This window comes from Pantherophis guttatus, chromosome 9 (genome assembly GCF_059756535.1).
Source record: "Pantherophis guttatus breed Tessera chromosome 9, ASM5975653v1, whole genome shotgun sequence".
Classification (NCBI taxonomy): domain Eukaryota; kingdom Metazoa; phylum Chordata; class Lepidosauria; order Squamata; family Colubridae; genus Pantherophis; species Pantherophis guttatus.
In genome coordinates this window covers 1,051,797-1,077,065 of record NC_142071.1, presented here as the reverse complement: position 1 = coordinate 1,077,065, position 25,269 = coordinate 1,051,797, and the positions used below count along the sequence as shown (strand labels likewise).

Genomic DNA, 25,269 nt, shown 5'->3' with positions numbered 1-25,269 from the left:
AAATGCATCCGTCTGGCTGACAATCTGAACTGGGGCTTATTTTGGGGGTAGGGCTTATATTACGAGCATCCTGAAAAATCACGCTAGGGCTTATTTTCTGGTTAGGGCTTATTTTGGGGGAAATATGGTACTAAATGCATCTGTCTGGCCGATGATCTGAACTGGGGCTTATTTTGGGGGTAGGTCTTATATTACGAGCATCCTGAAAAATCACACTAGGGTTTATTTCCGGTTGGGTCTTATTTTTGGGGAAACAGGGTAGCAGCAGCTTAAACTTTTTCCACCCATTGTAGTTCTAGCATGCCGGGAAGGATCTCTCAGTTCTCGTTCTTCTAGCAGAACTCAGGATGGACTAAAGGTTAAAGCAAAAGGCTATCAAGAAAGGAGTCAGCTTCGGTTCCCAAGAAAATCCCAACAACAGGAACGGTAGGTGGTTGCCTCTGTCCCTTCAGCCCTTCAGAGCCCAAACTGCCTCACCAACCTGCTCTGCTTGAAGCCACCGAATCTGCCTGGGAGGACGTGAGCTGGGGCACAGGAGCCTCAAGGCCCGGAATGAGACTCTCGGCGGTGAGGTCAGCTTTTCCTTTTCCGAAAGCACAAAAGAAGTAGAGCAGAAACCAGGGTTAGAAGAGGCAGGAGGAAAAAGAAAGCAGCAGGCTGGGATGACCCCAATTCAGAAAGAGCAGTTTCAGAATGCCTGAGAAGAGCCATAGAAGATAGAAGGCACAATTGCCGGCTGACACTGCTCATTGCCAGGAGTTCGATCCTGACCGGCTCAAGGTTGACTCAGCCTTCCATCCTTCCGAGGTCGGTAAAATGAGGAGCCAGATTGTTGGGGGCAAGAGGCTGACTCTGTAAACTGCTTAAGAGACGGCTGTAAAGCACTGTGAAGCGGTATATAAGTCTAAGTGCTATTGCTAAGTGCTATTGTGATGGTATCATCAATAACCACCTTGCCCTATCTGCACTATGCCTAAATCTGTTTCACAATGCTGAGTTTCAAACATCTTGAAGGTAACTACACTCACAGTGGGGACATCTTCAACCTGTGTGGTGATCCCAACGAGCAGCAGTCCAAGAATAGCATAAGCTTTTTCAACTTCACTGGTTGGTAGGACTTCCCTGAATGGAAACCCACCCCAAGGACTTCCCCCACTTGGTTCTGTATCATCCTCATAAGGTCCATCAGACTAGACAATCAATGCCATGTAGACCCAGTCTACTTTTATTGCAAAGATACAGTACTAAAATTTTACAAGACTGAATGTGTTCCCCCTTCCCTCTCACCATCTTCACCTGAATTAGGGAGGGGCTCTTCTGAGATATTTTGTCAAGATATTTTCTTGACCGGAGCTGAAGCCCCTTTTATCTGACCATCACACCTTGTTAGTGGTTCTTCCCCTTGTCCTTCAAGGTCACTTCCTATGCCTTCCACTTTCCCATGAACTTTTACACTAGTACAAGATCTTGCACCATTCTGGAGGTGTAAACAGAACTGCCTCAAACTGAGGCTGGCAGTTGTTAACAATAAACTTGTTAATGTATGGAGAAAAAAAAACCCTGTACAGATCAGACAGTTCATTTTCACTGTAAATTCTAATTCTATTCAGTTGTAAAGTTTAGGTAGCTGATTAAATTACCCAGCATACAAAATAGGTTTGCAAGAATTTGCTTTATAAAATCCTTAAAGTCAAATTGGTTGGCTTTTAAAACATCTAAGTTGTTGCATTCACTGAGCCTGGAACTTTAAAAAATTATGCTTTCAGAATGCTGGCATTTCAATGTCATCATTTCAATTTAAAGTGGATTTCTAGAACTCCTTGTTTGGCCATAGTTTGCCATGTTACATCTGCAAAATTAGTTTTTAATCAATCTTGGGGGTTCTGCAGCACTGAGTAGCTTAGAAAATCTATTAGTATAGATCACAATGCTTCCCCCTAAATCATTCGCAGGCAACATTTTGAAGTCACTTTCTGCATTTCTTTTTTATTAAGCCACTTAAGATCACAGGGTCATATTTCGAGATGCTACCAAGGGCCAAACAATCCTTTATTTCACCATATATTATTAATTTGGGGAAGGAGTGTCTTTTAAACTGCAAAATAATTTGCACTTTTTGCCTCCCAGGGGGTGGGGAGGGGGAAAACAAGCATAAAACCTTGACATCAAATTCCAGGAGTACCATCATGGGATAGCTCTGCCGGAGGAAAAACTCTGGTCAGCAGGAGGCAAATGCAAAACCCCAAACACCTTCACCAATCGTGCCATTCATTCATTCATCCAGGCAGCAAATTTGCAAGGCTAAAACTGGCAAATAATGCAAGAAGAAACACTAATAACCCTCAAGGAGAAAACATTGTGGAAATATCTACACGCCTTCCTTAAAACTGGCCTTTGCATATCTTGGAGAGCGGAAAGGATGAGGCTGGGAATGGGCTGAGAGCCTTCAAACTTCAGCTAAGTCTTTCATGGAGATATAAGTCTGTTTTTCTTTAACAATGCTGCTTTACCTGGCTATATTATTCTTTCAGAAAAAAATGTTATATCGGTTTAATTTCCAACATTCTACCTGTGGTTTTGCTTGTATAGAGATTTGAGCTCCTGGATTCGTCCGATTTACCTGGTTTCCTTGGGGAAGAATGACCAACAGCTTTTCCACCCCAGGCACGCCTCCTGGAGGGTGCCACCATTTGGATGGACCGTATATGTGTGCAGGTGTGCAAAGCATGCAATCTAACACAGGTTAACGTGCAGGACAGGAAAGGAAACAACAAAGAGGATTCTAGGTTTTACCATTCATAGCATCGGAGGTGCAACCGAAGGGATCGGCCAGTGGCAGGATATCGGGGAGCAGGAGCGCAGGCTCAGGAGATTTGAGGCCCTCGATCAGTTTTTCTGGTAAGGAAGCGGGAAGGAGCAAGAAAGAGGAAAGAAGCAAAAAGAAGTAAAGCAAAAACACAGTCACTAAAGCTGCTTCAGTTTAAGGGAGGCTGCTCAACTCCGGAAAAGTCCTCCTTCTCTAGACTTGGTCATCCTTATCAACATTTGTCCCAAAGGTGTTTCGTTTTTTTCCAAGAGGCAACTGGACTTTGTTTTTCTTTGAAGACGTTTCACTTCTCATCCCAGAAGCTTCTTCAGCTCTGACTGGATGGTGGGGAATGGAAGGATTTATAACTCCTTGCAGACAGCTGGTCATTTGCATCCTTTTAGAGGGTGGTTGAGGCCACTTGGAGGTTTATCTATGTGTCCTCAGAGTCACCTGAGTGGTGCAAATGGGTGTGGAGCCTCCTTGGAACTGCTGAAAGGACTGTCTTGTAGACTGGAGATAGATGGCGTATCTGTTGAGGGAGGGCTGTTCAATTTTGACATGGATGGCCTTTTTGACCCCTCTTTGAAACCAGCAGTCTTCTCTGTCCAAAATGTGGATTTTGCTGTCTTCAAAAGAGTGGCTGCTCTTTTAAAGTCCACACGTTAGACAGAAAGGACTGCTGGTTTGAAAGAGGGGTCAAAGAGGCCGTCTACATTAAGATTGAACAGCCCTCCCTCAACAGATCATCTATCTCCAGTCTACAACACAGATCCTTTCAGCTGTTCCAAGGAGGCTCCACACCCATTTGCACCACTCAGGTGACCCTGAGGACACAGGTAAACCTCCAAGTGGCCTCAAGGACTTGCAAAAAGGATGCAAATGGCCAGCTGTCTGCAAGGAGTTATAAATCCTTCCAGGCTGCAGGACCGCAGAGACATACATTTTATAACACACCTGGCCAAGGAAAAAAAGCATCTCGAAGACCAACTACAGACAACACCATTACCTGAGATCCTAGGTGCACCTCACTTACCGACCGCTTGTTTAGCAACCGTTTATAAAGTTAAAAAACAACTCGCTCTGCGACCCATCCTCCTCACACTGAATGCAATTGGCTTGCAAGAAGCAGAGTTAATGGAGAAGTACAATACCAAGCTGCAGTCGCCAGATGCCTTGATTAATAAGTGCCACCATTCCCAAAATGGAAGCGAGGTCCTAAGCCTGTTGTGGTCACATGGTTTTCCGCTTAGTGACAACTATGCTTAGCAATGGAGGGGCCAGGCCAGTTGAGGTCAGTAAGCGAGGACTGCCTGCATATTCAATGGGATACAATCAAAAACCATTCAGGGCACACGGCCACAGGTGCTGAGTTGTGAACCTCCCACGTGGGCCAGGAGGTATTTCAGAGCTTCTGATTCCATGGATTACAAGGTCCTGCCTGCCCCACGTACCCCACGGATGTAGGGCTTCCAAAGGGATGGAGCTGAATTGGAATGGAAGCAGGTGCAATGGTTACTGCCTTCCTGAGCTGCTCTTCGCTATTTTTCCCACTGACAAGTAAGTTACAGATGCACGACTAAAATCTTCCGTTTGTGACCTTTGTAACGCCCCCCCCCAAAAGCTGACAAGAAATCTTTGTCTTTTGTCCCCTCGAGCTCAACTGCATAACTAATTATGCAAATCAAGCTGCCTTGAAGGGCTACAATTAACTAGGTTCTGTGAAGACTCTGCGAGCAGCTGCGAGCAAATTTCTGCAGGCTGGTTCGCTGAGGTTGTGAAAAATGGGGAAAAGCAAGCTTGAATCGACCTCAGAACCCCACTCCACCCCCCAAAGTAAAAGCCGCATCAACAAGGATCTGAACATAACGATGTTTTTTTCCAGAATGCAAGGCTCTTTAAGATCAAATGTCCCAATAATAAGCCATCTAAGATGTATAAAGGCATGTCAAATGAATGTTGGAAGTGTAAGAATAAAGAAGGGAATAAAGAATCTATGGTGGACATGCGATAAAGCATAAAGTATGATTCACACTCAATGACTACTCTGATTGAAGAAAGGACCATAAGTACTTTCGTTTCCACATGGAAACGGCTCTGAATTTCATGCTTGATGTGAAGACATAATGTTGACTCTGGGTTTTATAGATCAGATTGATGGATCTTTATAGAAATGACTTGTTCATATTATTATGGAAAAACAAAAACTTGTGACGATGCTAATGCCTTATTCTAGTGCAACAGAGAGAGTCGGAGGTCAATGCTTCTTTTTCTTTTCTTTCTCCTACCCTTCCTCACTTCTCTTTCCCCTTTCCCTTCCTTCCTTAATGCTCCTCTGTTTACTTTTATGTTTTGTATTTTATAATATTTATGTCAACTCGCAAAGCATCCCTGGCCATGATTTAATTAGGGCATCAGTTGCAACCCTGATAATTTAATCATTTAATGAAAAAATGTTTGGAAAAAGTAAATATTAAAAAAAAATCAAATGTTCCAATGTTATCCTGTTTCCCCGAAAATAAGACATCCCCTGATAATAAGCCCAATCGGGCTTTCGAGGGCATGGGCTAAAATAAGCCTCCCCCTGAAAATAAGCCCTCCCCAAAAATATTTAAAAGCAGAGCTGGAAATCAGGTAAGAAGGCAAGAGGAGCCCCATCTTGCTCCACTCACCCCAAAATAATAAGACCTCCCCGAAAATAAGGCCAAGCGCTTATTTTGGGGTTCAAAAAAATATAAGACAGGGTCTTATTTTCGGGGAAAGACGGTAGTGCTGAATTCAGTCACCTAACTGAGTCCCATTGGCTGTTGGTAGGCAGAAGCTGGTTTTGTGTGTGTGTCTTTGTGTCTTTGAATAGTAGGAAGGGAGAGTGAGTCTCAAAAGTTCAGACCGCTTCCAAAAAGCTCTCTTTCCTGCAGGGGTCTGAAATACAGGGCTTGTAGCCAACTAACTTTCTTCAACCCTTAGGAGTCACTGGGGCCACACCTTTCAAATGTCAAAGGAATTGCAACACATTCAGAAGACAAAATGGGGGGAAAATTGACCCTTCTGGATCCTATTGAAACTGGAATTTCATACATTTTAGAACAGAGGTCTTCAAACTTGGCGGCTTTAAGACTTGTGGACTTCAACTCCCAGAAGCATAGCTGGCTGGGGAATTCTGGGAGTTGAAGTCCACAAGTCTTAAAGCCGCCAAGTTGGAAGACCTCTGTTTTAGAACCTCCAAAAAATAAAAGGGAAATCTTTGGTTGGGAGAGCTTGTTACGCTGAGATTGAAGTCTTGAGTCTGCCCTCAAGAAGAGAGGTCATGCAAGAACAGATTAAAATCCGGTTTCCCCGGTTCTGCGGAATCCGATAGATAGCTGTGGCTTGGAATTTCCTTACTGCACTTAAGAGGGTTCTAGGAACTCAACAAACCAGAGAGTCAACAAACCTGCTATGTCATTGATGGCATTCTATCCTAAGCCACCCATCGATGTACCCGCGGTCTGAGCATTAAGTAAATTTTCATATTTGGAAATATAACAGAATATGACGGAATTGGAAGGGACCTTAAAAGGTCTTCTAGTCCAACACTCTGCTTAAGCAGGAGACCCTACACCATTTCAGACAAATGACAATCCAGTCTCTTCTTTAAAGTCTCCAATGTTGGAGCAGCCACAACTTCTGAAGGCAAATTGTTCCACTGATTAATTGTTCTCACTGTCAGAAAGTTTCTCCTTAGTTCTAAGCTGGATCTTTCTTGAGTCGCTTCTTTGTCCTGCTTTCAGGGGCTTTTGGAGAATAAGTTGATTATAGGAAAGAATGTACCTTCCTAGGGGTACTTGTTCAACAAGCTCCTAGAGATAAATTTCACCTGTCTATCAAGTATCCATGTGTCAACGGTTTGGTTCCTGCTACGGTATGTAAAGTCAGAGGAACCAAGGGGGCTCAGGGGGAAGCATGGATGCACATCTCTGACTGCTTCGCCCACTTCAACCAGCCGAACAGGTCGAAGCTACAGCCAAAGTAAAGCCAAGCCAGAAAATGAATGCAGACACGGACTCCCCCGGCTGCTCATCTGCAGTGGCCATCGATGCCTTCACCCACACTTCAAAGCAGGAGAAGGAGGGTTGATTTGTGCTGTTAGAGAAGCATCTGGCAAGCTGCTCCAGCAGAGGCTGTTGAAATATCACTCTCACGGCTGCCTCCCCTGTTTTATAGCTACACCGTGATATCAAGATGCCCTAGCAAAAGATTCAACGTACATAAACAATCCATAAACATAAATGCTCAGAAGAGGGAGAGAGAGGGGAGGGAGAGAGGGGAGACAGAAGGGGGAAAGAGAGAGACAGAGAGAGAAATTGGAGAGAGAGAAAGAGAGGGAGAAAAAGAGAGAGGAAGAGAGAAATTGGAGAGAGAGAGAGAAAGAGATTGGAGAAAGAGAAATTGGAGAGAGAGAGAAAGAGAGAGAGAGAAAGAGAAAGGGAGGGAGGGAGAAAGAGAGGGAGAGAAAGAGAGAGAAAGAGAGAAATTGGAGAGAGAGAAAGAGAGATTGGAGAAAGAGAAATTGGAGAGAAAGAGAGAGAGAGAAAGAGAAAAAGAGAGAGAAATTTGAGAGAAGGAGAAAGAGAGAGAGAGAGAGAGAGAGAGAGAGAGAGAGAGAGAGAAGGAGGGAGGGAGGGAGAGAGATAGACTCTGTCAAGATGAAACCCATTCAGCAGTTGTTCAACTATTTGGTTCACTTAGAATCAAGGTGCACCAAAACACTTTGCATAAAAACACAGATTTCAAACTATTTTACTCACTCTGCAACTACGGAAGGTAAAAAAAAACAACAAGGGCAGCTAACCCAGTAAACACCCACTGCAGCAGAGTCCTTTTCTTTGGACATCAGCTGGAGAGGAGAAATTATCTCATCAGAATCCAGTCCAATCCCAAGAGGCTCAGAAAGCAAATAAGCAAATAAGTATATATACTTCAGAATGATCAGCACCAAGGAGCAGCTGGCTTTGCATTTGTACAAATCGTGCATAATCCCACTTTGGCATAGATTGCTTTGACTCTGCATCATTTACTTCAATTTTGCTAGTCTTGGGTAGACAGCCGTGAGCCTACCCACGGAGGCACGAAAGCTTTGAAAATGTTCTTCAGCCACCTATGTGGTCTCCAAGGTTTCAGGAGATGTGCCTGGTGCAATTTTAAATGGGCCCTTCAACCGGCCACCAGTGTTGAGATGTCAAGGTATCCACAATTTGCAAAAGGATTATCAAGGATCTCTCAAAATTTAGCTAAGCATCTACAAAAAGGCCTCTGACCCACCTTTTAGGCCTGAAAGGTAAAGGTTCCCCTTGCACATATGTGCTAATCGTTTCCGACTCTAGGGGGCGGTGCTCATCTCCGTTTCAAAGCCGAAGAGACAGCGCTGTCCAAAGAAATCTTCGTGGTCCTGTGGCCGGCATGACTCAACGCCAAAGGCGCACGGAACGCTGTTCCCTTGCCACCAAAGGTGGCCCCTATTTTTCTACTTGCATTTTTTACCTGCTTTCGAACTGCTAGGTTGGCAGAAGCCGGGACAAGTCACGGGAGCTCACCCCGTTATGCGGCACTCGGGATTCGAACCGCTGAACTGCCGACCTTTCGATCGACAAGCACAGCATCTTAGCCACTGAGCCACCGCTTCCTTCTCCTGTGTATGTTCATGACTACACAAGTACAATCTTCTTCCCACTTTGGGCATCTTCAAGAAACATCGGAGCTGCTTCTTATTTTGATAATCCAGAACAAAAACCTGGATTTGACCAGCCCCGTGTGATATGGACAATACTGAATCGAATTCCCACTGGTCATGGTAGATGTGCCAACGCCCTCAATAAGAAAGGCAAAATACCATCACCAAATTGTGATTGTGGGGCTGAAAAACAAACTATCCAACACAGACATAGTGACAGAGTTTCGTAATAGAGCCTATAATGGAGATTTCGCTAATTTCCTGGTGGCGACAAATGAAGTAAAACATTAAATTTGCAACCTGTAATCTTCCTGTTAAGATTTCAGATTTTATACTCTCTGTTTTGTATTTTACCATGGTGTTCCTTTATATTGAAATCTGATGTGAATGTGCCATACAATAAATAAAATAAATAATAGGCTGGTATTTAAATAGGCTTTGAGATTAACCTTCCATTGCCTTCCCCAAGACCTTTTGATATGATGCTCCTAACCCCTTCCCTTAAATTTTGCCATCATACAGGATCTAAGAAGCCTGCCTTTTCGTGACAATCCCTGCCCTACGGAATACCTTTTCCCTTGATGACTGGCAGGGCTCTGCCCTCCCAGCTTTCCGAAAAGCAGTGAAGACCCACATAGCATAGGGGGAGAGGGCTTAATATGGTATTATGTTGTTTTACCATTGATATGGAGCCTGAGTGGCGTAGGAGGCTAATGCCTCCTACTAAGGCAGCATTTAACATCCAGCTGCCTGCAATTACTGCGAGTTCAATTCTCACCAGGCTCAAGGTCAACTCAGCCTTCCATCCTTTCTAAAGTGGGTAAAATGAGGACCAGTTTGTGGGGGCAATAAGCTGACTTTGTATAAAATATACAAACGTATGAAGGCTATTGCTTAACGCATTGTACAACGCCCTGAGTCTCCGGAGAAGGGTGGCATATAAAAATAAATTAAAATTAAAAAAATTAAAAAAAATTGTTCATGGAACTGCCCAGGTGTCTATATAAATGTTTTAAATAAGTAAATAATAAATAAAAATGTTACGGATAATATAGTAGCCTATTTTAAAATATTACAATACTATTTAAACAACCCTAAATCTTATCAGTGTCAAACATAGATGGAAGGTCATGCAAACAGATATATAGCGAAATTGATAAAATTGAAAACAGAAAATCTAGTCCTTTTTCCAAAACGATGGCACCAAGAGGGCTCTCTTACGTTTGCCCCCTTGTTGAGTGGCATCACATTTTAATGGGCATAAGGGCATTTTGCTACGTCATCTTGTTCACATAAGTCATAGTTACCTGGTGTATCTGACAGTGGAAGAGGAATGAAAGGGTCAGTAACAGCCAGAAGTGGAGGACTGGTATCCAGAATGTCTTTTGTTTTTTCAACTGGAAAGAAGGAAAGAAGAAGGGAAGGGAAGGGAGAGGGGAGGGGAAGGGAAAACAAAAAGGAAAAGGAAAAGGAAAAGGAAAGGAAAGGGAAGGAAAGGAAAGGGGAAGGAAAAGGAAAGGAAAGGAAAGGAAAGGGGAAAGGGAAAGGGAAGGAAAGGAAAGGAAAGGGGAAGGAAAAGGAAAGGGGAAGGAAAAGGAAGGGAAAGGGAAAGGGAAAGGGAAAGGGAAAGGAAAGGAAAGGAAAGGAAAGGAAAGGAAAGGAAAGGAAAGGAAAGGAAAGGAAAGGAAAGGAAGGAAAATGGAGCAAAGTAGATTGAAAATCAAATTGAAAATCTTCAAGCAAAGTAGAAGATAGCAGAGAAAAAACTGGATTTGTTCAATGCCTTTCTAATATGCTTTTCCCCTGGATATCTTAAGCTATAATTTCCATTTATATTAGAGACAAACAGAATAAGACGCAGCTTCCCATCTCAACATTTTGCATCATCCAGGATTAATGCAGGAGTCACTATGTGTTTGTCTAGATTTTTTTTAAAAGATGTCTAGATTTTCTAGGTACACAAATAAAGCTCTGGGCGGCCTCACACAGGTGGAGAATGAGGGGGCAGATGCAGCTAGTACCCACACAAAAAGAAAAGTTCCCTACATTAGCCAAAAGAACTTCATTGAAGTGTATAATCTCAACACACACAAAAGAAATCAAAGGAGGAGCTGAAAGAGACTGAGAGCACGGAGGATGCCCCACAAACTGCACCCTACCCAGTCACAATAACCTTTCCTTTTTGATTGACAGCATGGTAACAAGGGCACCGGACTCAGAAGGGAAGCTAGGAAGACATACAGAAGAGGCACCCCTAAAATGATCATTATCTCAGCAGTTTTGGAGTTTTTAAAAATCCAGAGTTCTGAGTTATATGGAAGGAAAATGACATTCAAATGGCGTGGAATCCATCCATTCAAACTCTCAAGAATCAGCTGCTACCTCCTGTGCTGGCTAAAACAGGGGCATCTAACATGGACCAATTTTAAGACTTGTGGACTTCAGGAATTCTGGGAGTTGAAATCCACAACTCTTAAAGTTGCCAAGGTTGGACACCCCACCCCCCACTTTGAGCTCATGTTTCCAAAACATTTCCCTAGTAGCCACCATTGGAGGACTAGATGGCAGCCATGTTGCAAAATGTGTGGCCAACCATATTTCAGGCCCTTCCAGGCCCACCGGAAGTTGGGAAATAGGCTATTTCCGGCCTCCGGAGGGCCTCCAGGGAGGTGGGGAAGGCCGTTTTCACCCTCCCGAGGCTCCTAGAAAAGCTCTGGAGCCTGGGGAGAGCGAAGAATGGGTCTTCCAGTCCCACCGGAAGTTGGCAAACAGGCCGTTCCCAGCCTCCGGAGGACCTCCGCGAGGATGGGGAAGGCTGTTTTAAGCCTCCCCAGGCTCCAAGAAAGCCTCTGGAGCCTGGGGAGGGCAAAAAGCGGGCCTACTGGGCCCACTGTAACCCGGGACGAGCTTCCACCCTTCCTGGGTCCCCCACAACCTACCTGAGATGGGTGCAAGAGGAGAAGAGCCGAATGCGTCTGACTGCGCTGCGGAAGGTGCGGGCTGAAAACCTGGGATCAGGTTCTCCGTTGAACTGTCAAGTTTCTCAGGAGGTTTACCTGGAATTCAAAGGGGCCAGTCATGAAATGTTACATGTGTGACTCGCCACTTGGAGGGGGGGGGATATAACTTCATGGAGATCAGGGAGGAAGAGAAGAGGACAACCCGAAGGAATTCTGCGCGAGTGTTTCAGCGAGGAAAGGTGGAGGAAAGGAGAGAGGCTGCGCCAAGAAAAGACAGCCAATGCTCAAAGCTGCTGCCAACTACTAATCGCTTGTTGTATGCCAGGGGTGTCAAACTCAAGGCCCCCTGGGGGCCAGATCCGGTCTGTGGGGTGCTTAGATCTGGCCCATGGGGCCACCCTAGAAATAGCAAAGGACCGACCCTTAGTGCCTCTGCCAGTGAAAAGGGGGCTTTGAGCAGGGTTGAAATGCTCTGAAGTCTGCCACCGGTTTGCTTCACACACATATGCGCACATTAAGCATTAAAAAAATGCTTGAAAAGTAAAAAAAAAAAAATGTTTCAGCATCAGCTGTGTGACAATCAGCTGTGCTGCATGATCATCGGAACTTTTTTTTTTTTTAGCATTTTTTTACTACCAGTTCCGGAGAACGGGTAGCATTTTGACTACCGGTTCGGGTGAACCGGCCCAAACCGGTAGCATTTCACTTCTGGCTTTGAGGGTTGCATGAGGCTGTCACAGCCGAAAATGGAGCCCGTTTTCGCTGGCAGAGCACTTGGCCCACCCCAGGCGCTGACATGAATGACGTCAAGCTGGCCATGCCCACTCTGGCCACGCCTACCCCACTTCCCCCGAGGTCAAACGCAACCCTGATGCGGCCCACAATGAAATGCAGTTTGACCCTCCTGTTGTGTGCCGTGGGAGGAGGAGAGCCTCCTGCTGAGCCAGAAGAAGAAGTTTTAGGGGATCCATAAGGAAGCCAGTTGCCAGAGAAGGAGCTACTAAAGAGCAAAGGTTCCAGCATGGACACCCCCCTCCCTCCTTCCTTCTCTTTCTCCATCTGAGGAACACGGAAACCCGGAGGGCTGCTTTGGTGAGTGCAAGGTACGAAAAAACGGGGCAGTAAAAAACAACGTCAGCTTGTCTGTGGTGAACCAAGAGCCACTAAAACTGCCTTGCTTTGCCGCCATCTTTGGTCCAGCTTCTGCACCAACCCCAAACTAACCATCGCTTAGTTTTGCAAAATCCTTATTCAGCAGCTCCTCTGCCGTCAGCTTGGAGAAGTTGTCATCGTCAAAAGGGTTCCAAGTAGAGACGTCTGGTGGGTTGTAGACGTTTTGCTGAGAGGTCCTTGGAGACCCCGAAGGGGTAGTCGAGGCAGACCTAGAGAGAGCCAGCCCAAGAAGTCAAGAGTTAGGAAGGCTGGTTCCGTGGTTGATTGTTGACTAAAGCCACTAAGAGCCACAGACAAAGCTAGGCATGTCAGACCACAGAAGCCCTGTCAAGACTATATACCCTAAGCCAGGGGTCTCCAACCTTGGCAACTTTAAGACTTGTGGACTTCAACTCCCAGAATTCCTCAGCCAGCAAAGTTGCCAAGGTTGGAGATCCCTGCCCTAAGCCACTCGAACCACGAAATGGCAAATAAATTTGATAAATAAAGTAGAAAATAAATACAAATTTCCCACAGTGGTCTAAGGGTATATTTGGAAACCCAGGAACAGAAATTAAGATGATTTAATTTATCAAATTAAGTTTGATAAATGTGATAAAGTTTACTAATATTGTTACTGTAATTTGGATTGATGTGAATGATGCCCAGAATCAACACTGTCCACATACAATATGGATGTATATTTAAAAAATAAATAATAATAATGATTTTAGTGTCCTCCAACTCACGCATGCTCCCCAAGAGGAACAGATGACAGCCCCGGACTTACTTGGACTTATTGAGGCTGGCTTCCGCAGCTGCTGCCTGTAGCAGTTGTGTTGATTTACTGGCTGGGACCCCGAAGACAGTGCTGTGGGTCACATCGCTTAGAATCCTCCGGTGTCCACCTCGCTGAGTCTTGGGGGACGATGGTGGCGTGAGAGACCCCACCTTCTGTCCCTGGATAGCTGATGGAGGAGTGGTTGACATCTTTTGTTGCCTTGGAGGTGCTTGCTTTTAGGAAAACAAAACAGGGAACCAAGGATAAGAAAAAGGAAGAGAAAGAAAAAAGAAAGAAAGAGAAAGAAAGAAAGAGAAAGAAAAAAGAAAGAAAGAAAGAAAGAAAGAAAGAAAGAAAGAAAGAAAGAAAGAAAGAAAGAAAGAAAGAGGGAGAGAGGGAGGGAGGGAGGGAGGGAGGGAGGGAAGGAAGGAAGGAAGGAAGGAAGGAAGGAAGGAAGGAAGGAAGGAAGGAAGGAAAGAGATGGCAGCTATTCAGAAGCTTCTGTAGTAGAAAATTCTTTATGAACAACACATCAAACAATTTAACAGAAATGAAAATGCAACCAAGCAGGATTGCATCACAGAGCATCAGATTATTACCATGTGCATGATTTGGTTATTCCATAATCTCCTGCGGGTAAAATGTCCATCTATTGTTCTGGGTGTGTAGAGGCACACACACATGCTAAGCAATAGCAAGAGCACTTAAGACTTATATACCGCTTCACAGTGCTTCCCAGCCCTCTCTAAGCGCTTTACAGAATCAGCCTCTTGCCCCCACAACAATCTGGGTCCTCATTTTACCCACCTCGGAAGGATGGAAGGCTGAATCAACCTTGAGCCTGGTGAGATTTGAACTGCCAAATTTCAGGCAGCTGGCAGCCGGCAAAAGTAGCCTGCAGTACTGCACTCTAACCACTGCGCCACCATGGCTTAGAGAGCTTCTGTTTCTCCAAAAATAAGACCTCCCCTGAAAATAAGCCCTCCCCGAAAATATTTAACTGCACGCGCAGCCAATCCCGGCCATTTCCTCTGGTTAGGGTTAGGGAGACAGAGCTGGAAATCAGATAAGACGGCAAGAGGAGCCCCATCTTGCTCCACGCGCCCCAAAATAATAAGACCTCCCCGAAAATAAGGCCAAGCGCTTATTTCAGGGTTCAAAAAAATATAAGATAGGGTCTTATTTTTGGGGAAACGCGGTATACACGCAGAATTTCCCTCCCTGTATATATGGAAGGCGATGGAGGCCAAATCATACCAACAAGATAATACCTAAATAAGATTAACCTAATTTCATCACATTTCCAAATGAGGGACCCCTTCAAAGAATGTGGGAAGAAGCCCCTAGACTTTTTGAAAACAGAAAAGCCAGAAGTTTTCCACCATCCTAGGACTGTTGTAAGTCTATTTTCTTGCCTATTTTCTAACCACAGCACAAGTTCTAACCTGACGAACCAGGTTTCCATTTCTTTTTTGAATCAACCTTTGTCATTTCCCACCCAGCCTCAGCTAAACTTTCACAGGTAACTTACGATGCCATTCAGATGGAAGAGAGATGGAGGAAGCAGCTGAATTATTTGCTCTTTTATTACAAACACTTGTATACTGGCCCATTGCAAGACTCCAAGCAGTTCACGGTCCATAAAACATCATAAAAACCAGCGTTACAAAGCACAAAAATGCCACTAAAAATTCAATTAAAAACCATAAAAGCAAACAGAATGAAAATGGGATGATTCAAACCCAACAGAAGAGGCAACCCAGGATCTGTCACTCAAATCCCCAAAGGCCTGTGAAATAAGATTGTTTTCAACTTCTGACATGCTGGCTGGGGAATTCTGGGAGTTGAACTTCTCTCTCTCTCTCTCTCTCTCCAATCTCTCTTTCTCTTTTCTTCTCTCTTCCTCTCGCTCTCCCTCCCTCGCTCTCCTCTTTCCCTCTTTCTCTCCCTCCCTTTCTCTCTTTCTCCCCCTCCCTCTTCCTCTTTCCCTCCCTCTCCTCTTTCCCTCTCTTCCTCCCTGTCTCTCCTCTTTCTCCCTCCCTCTTTCTCTCTCCTCTTTCCCTCTCTCTTTCTCTTTCCCTCTCTCCCTCCCTCTTTCTCTCTCTCCCTTTCTCTCTCCTCTTTCCCTCTTTCCCTCTCTTCCTCCCTGTCTCTCCTCTCTCTTTCTCCCTCTCTTTCTCCCTCCTCTTTCCCTTTCTCTCTCCTCTTTCCCTCTCTCTCTCCCTCCCTCTTTCCCCCCTCTCTCAAATTGTGTTAATATGGGCACTGTGTCCCTCTGCCCTGATGCCCATGGAATTAATAAAACTGATGACTGAAGAAATCTCTTCACTCAGGCACGTTTTACTTCCGTTAGCAGGGATATTTGGGGAGGGGGAAGCGGGGAGGGGCTTTTCCCCCAGACCAGCTCTAGAAAACAGATGGCTTCAGCAACAGTCTCAGAGCCTTACGGAGTAACGAGAAGACGGTGCTCGAAGACCTCCAGCTCTGAGCTGGAAGGCGCTTCTCTGCCGTTTTTACTTGAACGCAGGCAGGAGCCAGAAAAGCTGCATTTCAAAAAGAAGCAAATGGGAACGATTACAGTGGAATATAATTAAGAGTCGGTCTATAGGGGAGGAAAGGGGTGGGGGGGGAAGGAGGTGCAGGGAGGATGAAATTTACTTGCCGGCATCTGCAGGGATGGGAGCGGAGGCTCCTGGCAAGTCTCCAGGCCTTTTATATGGAGGCAGCTGCTTCTCTTGGTGCAGGGGAAGCCCTGGCTTTCATTAAGCAAAGAGCACTTGATAAGCGCATACATTGTAAGCATTAAATGGAAGGTCTGTTAGGATGGGGTGGGGAGGAGGGCTCTGGAAGTCAGAAGCCATGGAGCTTCAGCACAGCTAACCCTAAGAGTATATTCCCCCCACCACCACCTCAATCCCATGAGCCTTCCCAGGTTGCCTGGGGAACTCTTAGATCCTCTAAGACAGGGGTCTCCAACCATGGCAACTTTAAGACTTGTGGACTTCAACTCCCAGAATTCTTCAGCCAGCTTTGCTGGAAGTTGAAGTCCACAAGTCTTAAAGCTGCCAAGGTTGGAGACCCCTGCTCTAAGAATTCCAGGTAACCACCTTGAAAATCTTGGTTCTATTCGCTGAAGGTTCTGGGTGTTGGAGATCGGCCGTTGAGCCAGGGGAAGGAGTCAAACAGGGAACTAGTCTAGAATGCTGCTGAACCTCATCTAGTCTGAGCCAGGTGCTAACCATTAGTCTGAGATCCCCATGTTAAATTGCTTGGGCAATATAACAGCTACCTGAACTCTTCCTGTGTGGATCTGGTTATTTGCGCCTGCAAAAGACACCTCTTGCCTCCCTCCTGGCCAAGCTGCTGCTACCGTGATAGTGGAGTGAGCAGGTGAGAAGAGCTGTGGATCCTTTATTTTTTGCATGCTAGTTGTCCAGTCTGCAGCTCTCCACAGAGACCTCCCTTGCCTCAACTTTTCAGAGAATAGAAAGGATCCCTCCTGAAATGCTTTCTCTACCCTCATTCCTTCTGAGGGCTGAGATATCGCTGGTCTGACCCTCGTCTAGACCAGGGGTCTCCAACCTTGGCAACTTTAAGACTTGTGGACTTCAACTCCCAGAACTCTGGGAGTCCACAAGTCTTAAAGTTGCCAAGGTTGGAGACCCTTGGCCTAGGCTGCGTCTCTTCCTTTTGTCTCCCAAGGTTCTTCTCACAGCCCATTGGGTAAAGACAAGCAAGGGAACCCACCACCATTTTTCACCAACTCCGGTCAAAAGGGACACCAATTGCAGGAAAGGGGCCACCAGGCAATCCATGTGGTGCTGGGACCTCAAGTTGGCCACCTCTGAGCTACATGAACCCCAAAGAGAGACCTACAGCAAACCTTTTGGGGCTTCTGAAGCAAGTCAGCCCTTGCTATCTGCAAAGAAGAGAATCTGGACAAAAAACCAAGGACTTCAAATCCAATTCCAATTGAAGGGACGATCGGCCATATTTCAAGAGGTTCTCCTTGGCCTGAGACACACCAGGCTCCATTTGCATCCCAGAATAAATACAATCAAAGTTTCAAGGTTCTCAGAGAGGGATAAACCAACCATACGAGATTGGTCCATATCACATTCTATGTAGTTGCCTATTGTTTAATGTTTGGCCTGGTGTCTTCTCCAAACACAACTACTTGTCTACCCCACTGTTCTGCAGGATCAAGGGGCCTTCAGTTTCCCATCTTCCTTGACATTTACTCCCCAAGGCCTGTCCTATTTCCAACTACCCAGTTTCCCCCAAAATAAGACATCCTCTGATAATAAGCCCAATCGGGCTTTTGAACGTATGCGTTAAAATAAGTCCCCCCTCAAAAAAATAAGCCCTCCCCGAAAACATTTAAACACAGAGCTGGAAATCAGGTAAGATGGCAAGAGGAGCCCCATCTTGCTCCACATGCCCCAAAATAATAAGACCTCCCCGAAAATAAGGCCAAACACTTATTTCGGACTTCAAAAAGATATAAGACAGGGTCTTATTTTTGGGAAAACATGGTAGAGCACTGCCAACAAAATGAACATTTGTACAACTATGCTATTTATTTATTTATTTATTTATTTATTTGTTTGTTTGTTTGTTTGTTTGTTTTTAAATTTGTATACCGCCCTTCTCCCTGAGGACTCAGGGCGGTGAACAGCCAAGTAAAAGCATAAACTACAATGGGAGTTTATGGGAGGCCCCTGAGAGCTCTTCGCTGAAGTGGAGCTAACTTCAGCTCTTGATTCCAAATATGGAATCAACTCCTTGCAAATTCTTGTTGAGTAATTTGGAATTTTGCAAACAATCCTACCCACATAACCATCCCAGCCTCTGCCGGCTCTGCTCAATGGAGGCCTTCTCCCACCCTTGTGTCTCCAGCCCAGGAATGGAGGCCAAAGCAAACAGCAGAGCTGCTCCCATCTGTCTTGGCCCACAAGGCTGAAAGGAAGCCAAGCCAGAGAAGAGAAGCTGCCTTATGCAGCAGAGGCTTCGTCCACTCCACTTCCCAGCACAAAGCAGGGTCAATGGATCAGCCAGCAATTGGTCAAATAATAATAAAGTATTTAAGAGTATTAATGTTATGAGGTCGGCACTTTATGCCAATTATGAAACAGATACACAAATGATTTGGCTGCAGTTGTAACAGAACTGTAATATTTATTTTGATAAATCTTTATCTGCCTTTGCTTCAGGTTGCCCATCAAAATGAGATCTCATCTACTGAACTTTGTGGTTGTGGATCAATTTGATCCCAGTTCTCCAACGATTCACACTCAACGGTAGCATCTGGCACTGATAGGAGTCTGTATTCCAGATGTGGAAATCCCTGCAAAGCCCTAAAGAGGCACTTTGCTGTTTCGGATTACTCCAGTAGTAAATCTACCCCAAACTCTACGCTCACATGTCTTCCCACAGATGACATCAAAGAAAGAAAGAAAAAGATCCACCATTTACACTCGTCAATTGACCAGAATCCCCTCCACCCAATGGAGAGCTACATGGTTCCTGCAGACAATCGATCTGAAACATGCCAGCTCTATAAAGTAGAACAAAAGTGATCAGGACACTTTTTTTGGAGTAAAACCTCTAGTAGCAGAATTTTGTAAGCCCCCGTGTGCTTCCTCCTCCCTCCTCCATGGGAACCAGGGAGGGGATGGCCTGAACTGTTTTCCCAAGGTATTTTCTTGGAGCAGGCTTAAGCCATGCTTCTCTAATCATTATACAGGTAGTCCTTGACTTACAACAACAATTAAGACCAGAGTTTCCATTGTTAAGCAAGGCAGTTGTTAAGCGAGTCACATCCAATATTACTTTTTTTTTTTTTTTGCTATAGTTGTTAAGCAAATCACTTGATTCTGGGAGTTGAAGTCCACCCAACTTCAAGCTACCAAGGTTGAGAAACACTGTGCTAAATGAACTGTTATAAGTCAAGGACTACCTTCTTAGTGCCCTTCAAGGCCACTCCCTCTACCTTCTACAAACACGAGTCACAGCTGTTACATGTTGAACATAGCCCTAATAAAAGCACATTTATTAGTGTCTTTTGCACTAATAACCGGTTCCATAGGTTTACTAGCTGGAGTAGCCTTCCGTCCCAGATCGGTTCACATTGCAACTTCCAGAACAGAACCGGTTGGTCCTTAGAGAAGGTTGGCCTTCACCAGCGGAATCTAGTTCCGGTTCAAGCTACTAGTTTTGACCAGTTGAGACTCTAGAAAGAGTGCAGAGAAGAGCAAGCAAGAGGATTAGGGGACTAAAAGATACGAAGAACGGTTGCAGGAACTGGGCCTGGCTAGTCTAGTGAAGAAAAGGACCAGGGGAGACAGGAGAGCAGTCTTCCAATATTTGAGGGGCTGCCACAGAGAGGAAGGGGGTCAAGCTATTCTCCAAAGCACCTGAAGGCCAGACAAGGAACAATGGATGGAAACTGATCAAGGAGAGATTCAACCTGGAAATAAGGAGGAATTTTCTGACAGAACAATCCACCCATGGAACAGAAGTTGCCTTCAGAAGTTGTGGGAGCTTCATCACTTGAGACTTTCAAGAAGAGACTGGGCTGCCATCTGTCAGAAATGGTGTAGGGTCTCCTGCTTGGGCAGGGGGTTGGACTAGATGACCTCCAAGGTCCCTTCCAACTCTGTTAATCTGTATCTGTATCTACTAAAGAGTTGCTGGCTACCCTCAGACAACGCCCAGTCAAAGATCTGGTGGCTGCCCTCAGACAACAAGACAAACTGGGCTAGAGTTCTTAAATTTGCCTTTATTCTTTATGGCGTAGATCCTGAGCGCCACTTAGCCCAATCGGCTTGGTCTCACACAGCGCATGGTGCAGAACATGGCAGGCGTGGCGCCCGAACTTATGGCGGGAAAGGTCTACCTGTTCCTTACCGGGTGTTCCTGGTTGGGCGCCGTTGGTGCCACCGAAGGCGGAACCTGCGGTTGCTGCAGGAGCTGTGCGGGGGGCTTCTGCTGCCCGGCAACAATCTTGGCTTGGATGGTGGCCTGCTGGGCCAACAGCTGTGGCGGTGGCGGCGGCTGCGTGGCGGCCACTGCTCCCTGCTGCACCACCGGGAATTGAGGCTTTCCAGGCGTCAGGGCAGCCTGTGGCATCTTGTGGGCCTAGGAGCGGAAAGCAAAGCCTTCGTCACTGCCTGCCATTTTCTGGAAGACGTAAAGCTGAGCGCCACGACAGGTTCTCCGCGGGGGTGAAATGCTCCCGGTTCAGACCGGATCGCCCGATCCGGTAGCGATGACGGCGGGTGGCAAAAATCCCTGCCCACCCCCCCCTTGCCCAGCTGAGCCACACAATCATCAGAGGTTTTTGTTTTGTTTTTTTACTTTTAAAAGCATTTTTTCTTTGGCCAAAAAAATGCTTTTAAAAGTAAAAAAAAAAGCCTCTGACGATCGCGCGGCTCAGCGGGGATCGTCAGAGCCTTTTAAAAGCATTTTTTCTATGTAGAAAAAATGCTTTTAAAAGGCTCTGACGATCCCCGCTGAGCCCCGCGATCGTCAGAGGCTTTTTTTTCTTTTAAAAGCAAAAAAAAAGATGCTTTTAAAAGAAAACAAAAGCCTCTGACGATCATATTATTATTATTATTATTATTATCTTATACTCCTATGCGTCATGCTCTGAAAAATACAGTATGAAGGTCAGAAACAGGAGGATTTGGGCAACGAGTTACGTTTTCTGTTGTAACTGAGTCCTGCTGGAGAAGGGCAGTATACAAATTAAATTAATAAATTAATAAAATTAATAAATAACTGCGAAGGGCTGCTAAATGAGGCAAAGACTGTCCCAAGCGGACTTTGATTCTGCAAACCGACCCGCCAGCTCTGCTTTTGCCACCTCGACTCTCACACCAAAGGGAGACGGATGCAGCTGAGAGAAGCCAGGGGGGAAAAAAAGCTGGAAGTTGCCAGCCTTACCTGTTGAACCTGCAGGGGCGGCATCTGCGGGGGCTGCTGATAAAAGAGAGCCGTGGCCGCCGCCGGCTGCTGCTTGAGGAAGAGCTGATGCTGCGGCGTGGCCTGGGCTGAAGGGAGCTGGGCTTGTGCGGTGGCCGCGGCAGCCACCGGCTGGGCAGCGCCAACGGGCTTGGGCTGAGTCGGTTGAGGCAGAGAGTTTGGCTGAGGCATCGCTGCAGGAAGGGGAGGCTGGGTGGCCGCCAACGGAGCTGGAGCTACAAGCAGAGAGCAGGACAGGTAAAAAGTTAAATGCAGCACAGGTGAGGCACTTCCTTTATGCTCACCTAGCATGTCTGGGAGCAACTGTAAAAAAAAAACCAGACTAAGAAGGGAAGGAATGTAAATGAGTGGGGCCAGGACCACTCTCACCCCACCCCTCTCACCTGGGAACCCTTCAGGACTCAGAGGTCCACCTGGATGACTTCATCTTCCTTTTAACGACCCCAAAATCCCTTGCAATGGGGTGGAGTCTGGGCAACTGAATGGAGCTAGCAGAGTGTTTTAATGGCCGGATGCCTTTCCTGTCACCAATGCGGAGTTTTGTTCAGCGGATATATATTCTCATTGTGCCCAGAGAGAGAAATATATGCCTCCACCTAGGATCGAACTCACAGCCTCCTGATTTTGAGACGAGAGCTCCACCTCTAGGGCCACCACACCACTCTGTCCACCTGGATGACTTCTCAACCAGACATTCTAGCAGAAGCAAATGGCACAATGCCAACACCGCTGCCCTCGTGATGCACTTACTTTATCTACTTTGCCCTTTTATGCCTGACGATTTTAATGTTTTTTTAATGCTGCGAGCCTCCCAGAGTCATTGGATACAAGATGGGAAGCAAATAAACTACATAATAAATAAATACTAAACAAGGAAGGACTCTCACCTTGCGGCTGGATGCTGGCCTGGACCGCAGGCCTCTTCCTGGGAGTCAAGGCAGGTTGAATGGGTAGAATTCCTGGATTTGGTTGCGTTTGCCCAGCTTTGGGTCTCTGGCGTGGTGTGATGGATGTTTCTGTTGTCGGAATAGGATCCATCAGCCTGTCAATCACAGACATACAAAACAAGAAGTTAGAATACCGGCTGCTTCTGAGGGACATTGCGGTCAGTTGCTTTTAGTGGGCCCAAGTGTTTAGAAAATCCGTGGTCCTTCAAGGGTCTCCAACCTTGGCAATTTTAAGACTTGTGGATTTCAACTTTTACATGCAAGGAAGGGAAGGCAAAATCACTCCGAGTTGACTTGGAAACAGCTGCTGGAGTTGAGTGCAATTGTTGTGGATGCGTCTATAAAAAGGACTTTTGTCCAGATTTGGCCAGATTGCTGTAAATTGCCTTGGTTCCCTTCCAGTTCCATGAATACATCACAAAGAGCAGCTTTCGGTGGACACGGAAACAAGCTAAATCTCCCAGAAGCTGTCCTGCAATAAGGAGGCCTTCCAGGTAAACGGGAGAAGTTTCACAGGAGGGAGAAGACGGAACAGGTGAAACGATTCGCCTCCGAAAAGGACAAAGGTGGCAGTTCAAGAAAAAACATGAGCAGACCAAGGAGAGTTCGGGCCATCTAGAACAGAGGTGTCAAACTCGATTTCATTGAGGGCCGCATCATTCCTTTTTTAAAAGAACAATTTCAAACCGGGATATATTATTGGAGAACAGCTGGGTTAGTCTAGGGTGCAAAAAACAGGAGGCTAGTTAACATAATTTCTGCCTTATAAATGTTATTGAAAGGCATATATTTTTTATTATTAACTCAATCGTTAAATCAGACAGGGTTCTACTATGCAGAAATGGCAAAACGGGAATTCTGGAGACGCTTTTCACTGAAGGGAAGGGACGTCTGAAGTGAAATCCCGACCTGTCCCATTTCTTCCTTTTGGGAATAATGGGACCCTATTTTTGCACGTTCTCCTCTTCAGCAAAATCCAGTTCTTGCTCCCTCAAGCCCTCATATTAACACTTGGTCTTCCGTTAACACCCTAGTGTCCATTGGGCCGATTTGGCCACGACCATCAAGACAGACCAAAGGTGAGCTCACCTGGCTTTGGGCTGGGTTTTCTTAGCAGCAGCTTCGCTAGCTTTCACGGGTTCTGGAAGTTTGGTAGGAATTGGAGAATTCTGAAAATCAAAAAAATAAATAAATCCTGTGCTCATTAAACGCTTAACAGAACAAAACAGAATAACAAAGTTGGAAGGGACCTTGGAGGTCTTCTCTGCTTCTCTGCCCAAGCAGGAGATCCTACCTACACCATTAAATGAATCAAGAGAGAAACAACCTAAAACTAAGGAGAAATTTCCTGACAGTGAGAACAATTAATCAGTGGAACAACTTGCCTCCAGAAGTTGTGGATTCTCCAACACTGGAAGTTTTTAAGAAGAGATTGGATAACCATTTGTCTGAAATGACACAGGACCTAGGGGGTGTTGGACTAAAAGACCTCCAACTCTGTTATTCTGTTATTTCAGACAAATGGCTGTCTGGTCTCTTCTTAAAAACCTCCAGCAATGGAGCATCCACAACTTCCGAAGGCAAGCCATGCCACGGGTTACTTGCACGCCTTCACACCACAAAAGTGATGTTAAAAGTTGAGTTAAAAAGGTAAAAGTGAAGTAAAAAAGTTAAAGAGATGTTAAAAGTTAAGCTATGAGCCTTCATGGCGCCAAGCTACCAAGAACAAGATCCATGAAAAATTTTAGAGAGATGATAAGATGGTAGATAGAGACCTTTATTATTTTACAAATAGGGCGGCAAACATAGCCACTTTCCTTCTCCCTATTTTTCCCACATCAACCCTGTGAGCTGGGCTAGGCTGAGAGAAGGAGTGGCCAGAGGTCATCCAGCTGGCTTTCATGCCTAAAGCCGGACTAGAACTCACAGTCTCCTGATTTCTAGCCTGATGTCTTAATCCAGGGGTCCCCAAACTTGGCAGCTTGAAGACTTGCGGACTTCAATTCCCAGAATTCTCCAGCCAGCAGCTGGAGTCCGCAAGTCTTAAAGCTGCCAAGTTTGAAGACCTCTGCCTTAACCACTAGGCCAAAATGGATTAATACCTTGAAGGGGGGAAGTAACAAAAAGGTATGGAATTTAAGCAAGCAAGAGAGAGTTAAGGTTGGGGGGGGGGGAAATCCTGCAATAAACTTCATAGCATCTTATGCTCAAACCCAACCAGAGTTATGTGTTCCTACTTCTGCTTCAACCAACACACCCAGCAAAATATTCTTGAGCAGAAGAAATTCTTGAGCAGTTTGTGGCATGGAAAGCTTCAGCTAAATCTCCTTGTGGTTCCTGCTCCTCTCAAAACGCCTATTTGACCAGGAGGATGATATAAGATCTCCTGGCTTGAGAGGAGGCTGGACTAGAAGACCTCCAAGGTCCTTTCCATCCCTAAGACTCTACGTTCCTTGATAGGATGGGCCTTTTCATAAGGTCAGAGCAAGGGGCTTTGAATGACAAGGGAGTGCCGTCGTTTTTATGGGCTGCGGCCTCTCGGCAAACCATCCTCTGCCTTCATCGTTCCGTGATCGTTGGGGGAAAGGCAGGCAGCCCTACAGCGAGAGAGTCGTCACTCACCTGTGCATTGGGGACGGGACATTCCCTCTTAGCAAGCTTGAATGCACAGTAAGAGACCTGGTAAATGTCAGGCCTCTTGTCAGGATCAGGTTCCAGCATGTACCCTAAGAAAGACAAGGTGAGTTAGTTAGAGACGGCAGCATCAGGGCTCAAGCGGATTGCTCTACAGCAGCCTTCAACCTTGGTACGGGCAGCTAAGCAGGCTGACCAGACCCCTCCATGAGGACTTGAAGGCCTGGGGTTGCCTCTTCTCCTGGCTTCTCCTGCTCCTCTGGTTGGTGCAACCACGCAGAGGAAGCAGAAGC

The 25,269-nt window shown here is 45.8% G+C and overlaps 1 protein-coding gene across 22 annotated transcripts in view; it reads right to left on the bottom strand.

Moving 5' to 3' along the window:
* The window catches only part of AAK1 (AP2 associated kinase 1), a 72,109-nt gene that overhangs the window by 18,607 nt on the left and 28,233 nt on the right, over positions 1-25,269 (bottom strand). For 7 of the 22 annotated variants that reach the window (XM_087875756.1, XM_060683309.2, XM_087875757.1 and 4 more), the window contains 11 exons: positions 24,965-25,068; positions 23,432-23,511; positions 22,283-22,437; positions 21,357-21,610; positions 20,319-20,549; positions 13,419-13,642; positions 12,701-12,858; positions 11,456-11,572; positions 9,824-9,913; positions 2,794-2,895; positions 482-583 (listed from right to left, as the gene is read on the bottom strand). In XM_087875756.1, the coding sequence (XP_087731882.1) occupies positions 482-583; positions 2,794-2,895; positions 9,824-9,913; positions 11,456-11,572; positions 12,701-12,858; positions 13,419-13,642; positions 20,319-20,549; positions 21,357-21,610; positions 22,283-22,437; positions 23,432-23,511; positions 24,965-25,068 (1,617 nt within the window). The remainder of the gene's footprint in view (positions 1-481; positions 584-2,793; positions 2,896-9,823; positions 9,914-11,455; positions 11,573-12,700; positions 12,859-13,418; positions 13,643-20,318; positions 20,550-21,356; positions 21,611-22,282; positions 22,438-23,431; positions 23,512-24,964; positions 25,069-25,269) is intronic. The other 15 variants (XM_087875767.1, XM_060683310.2, XM_087875766.1 and 12 more) reach the window with 5 other exon arrangements.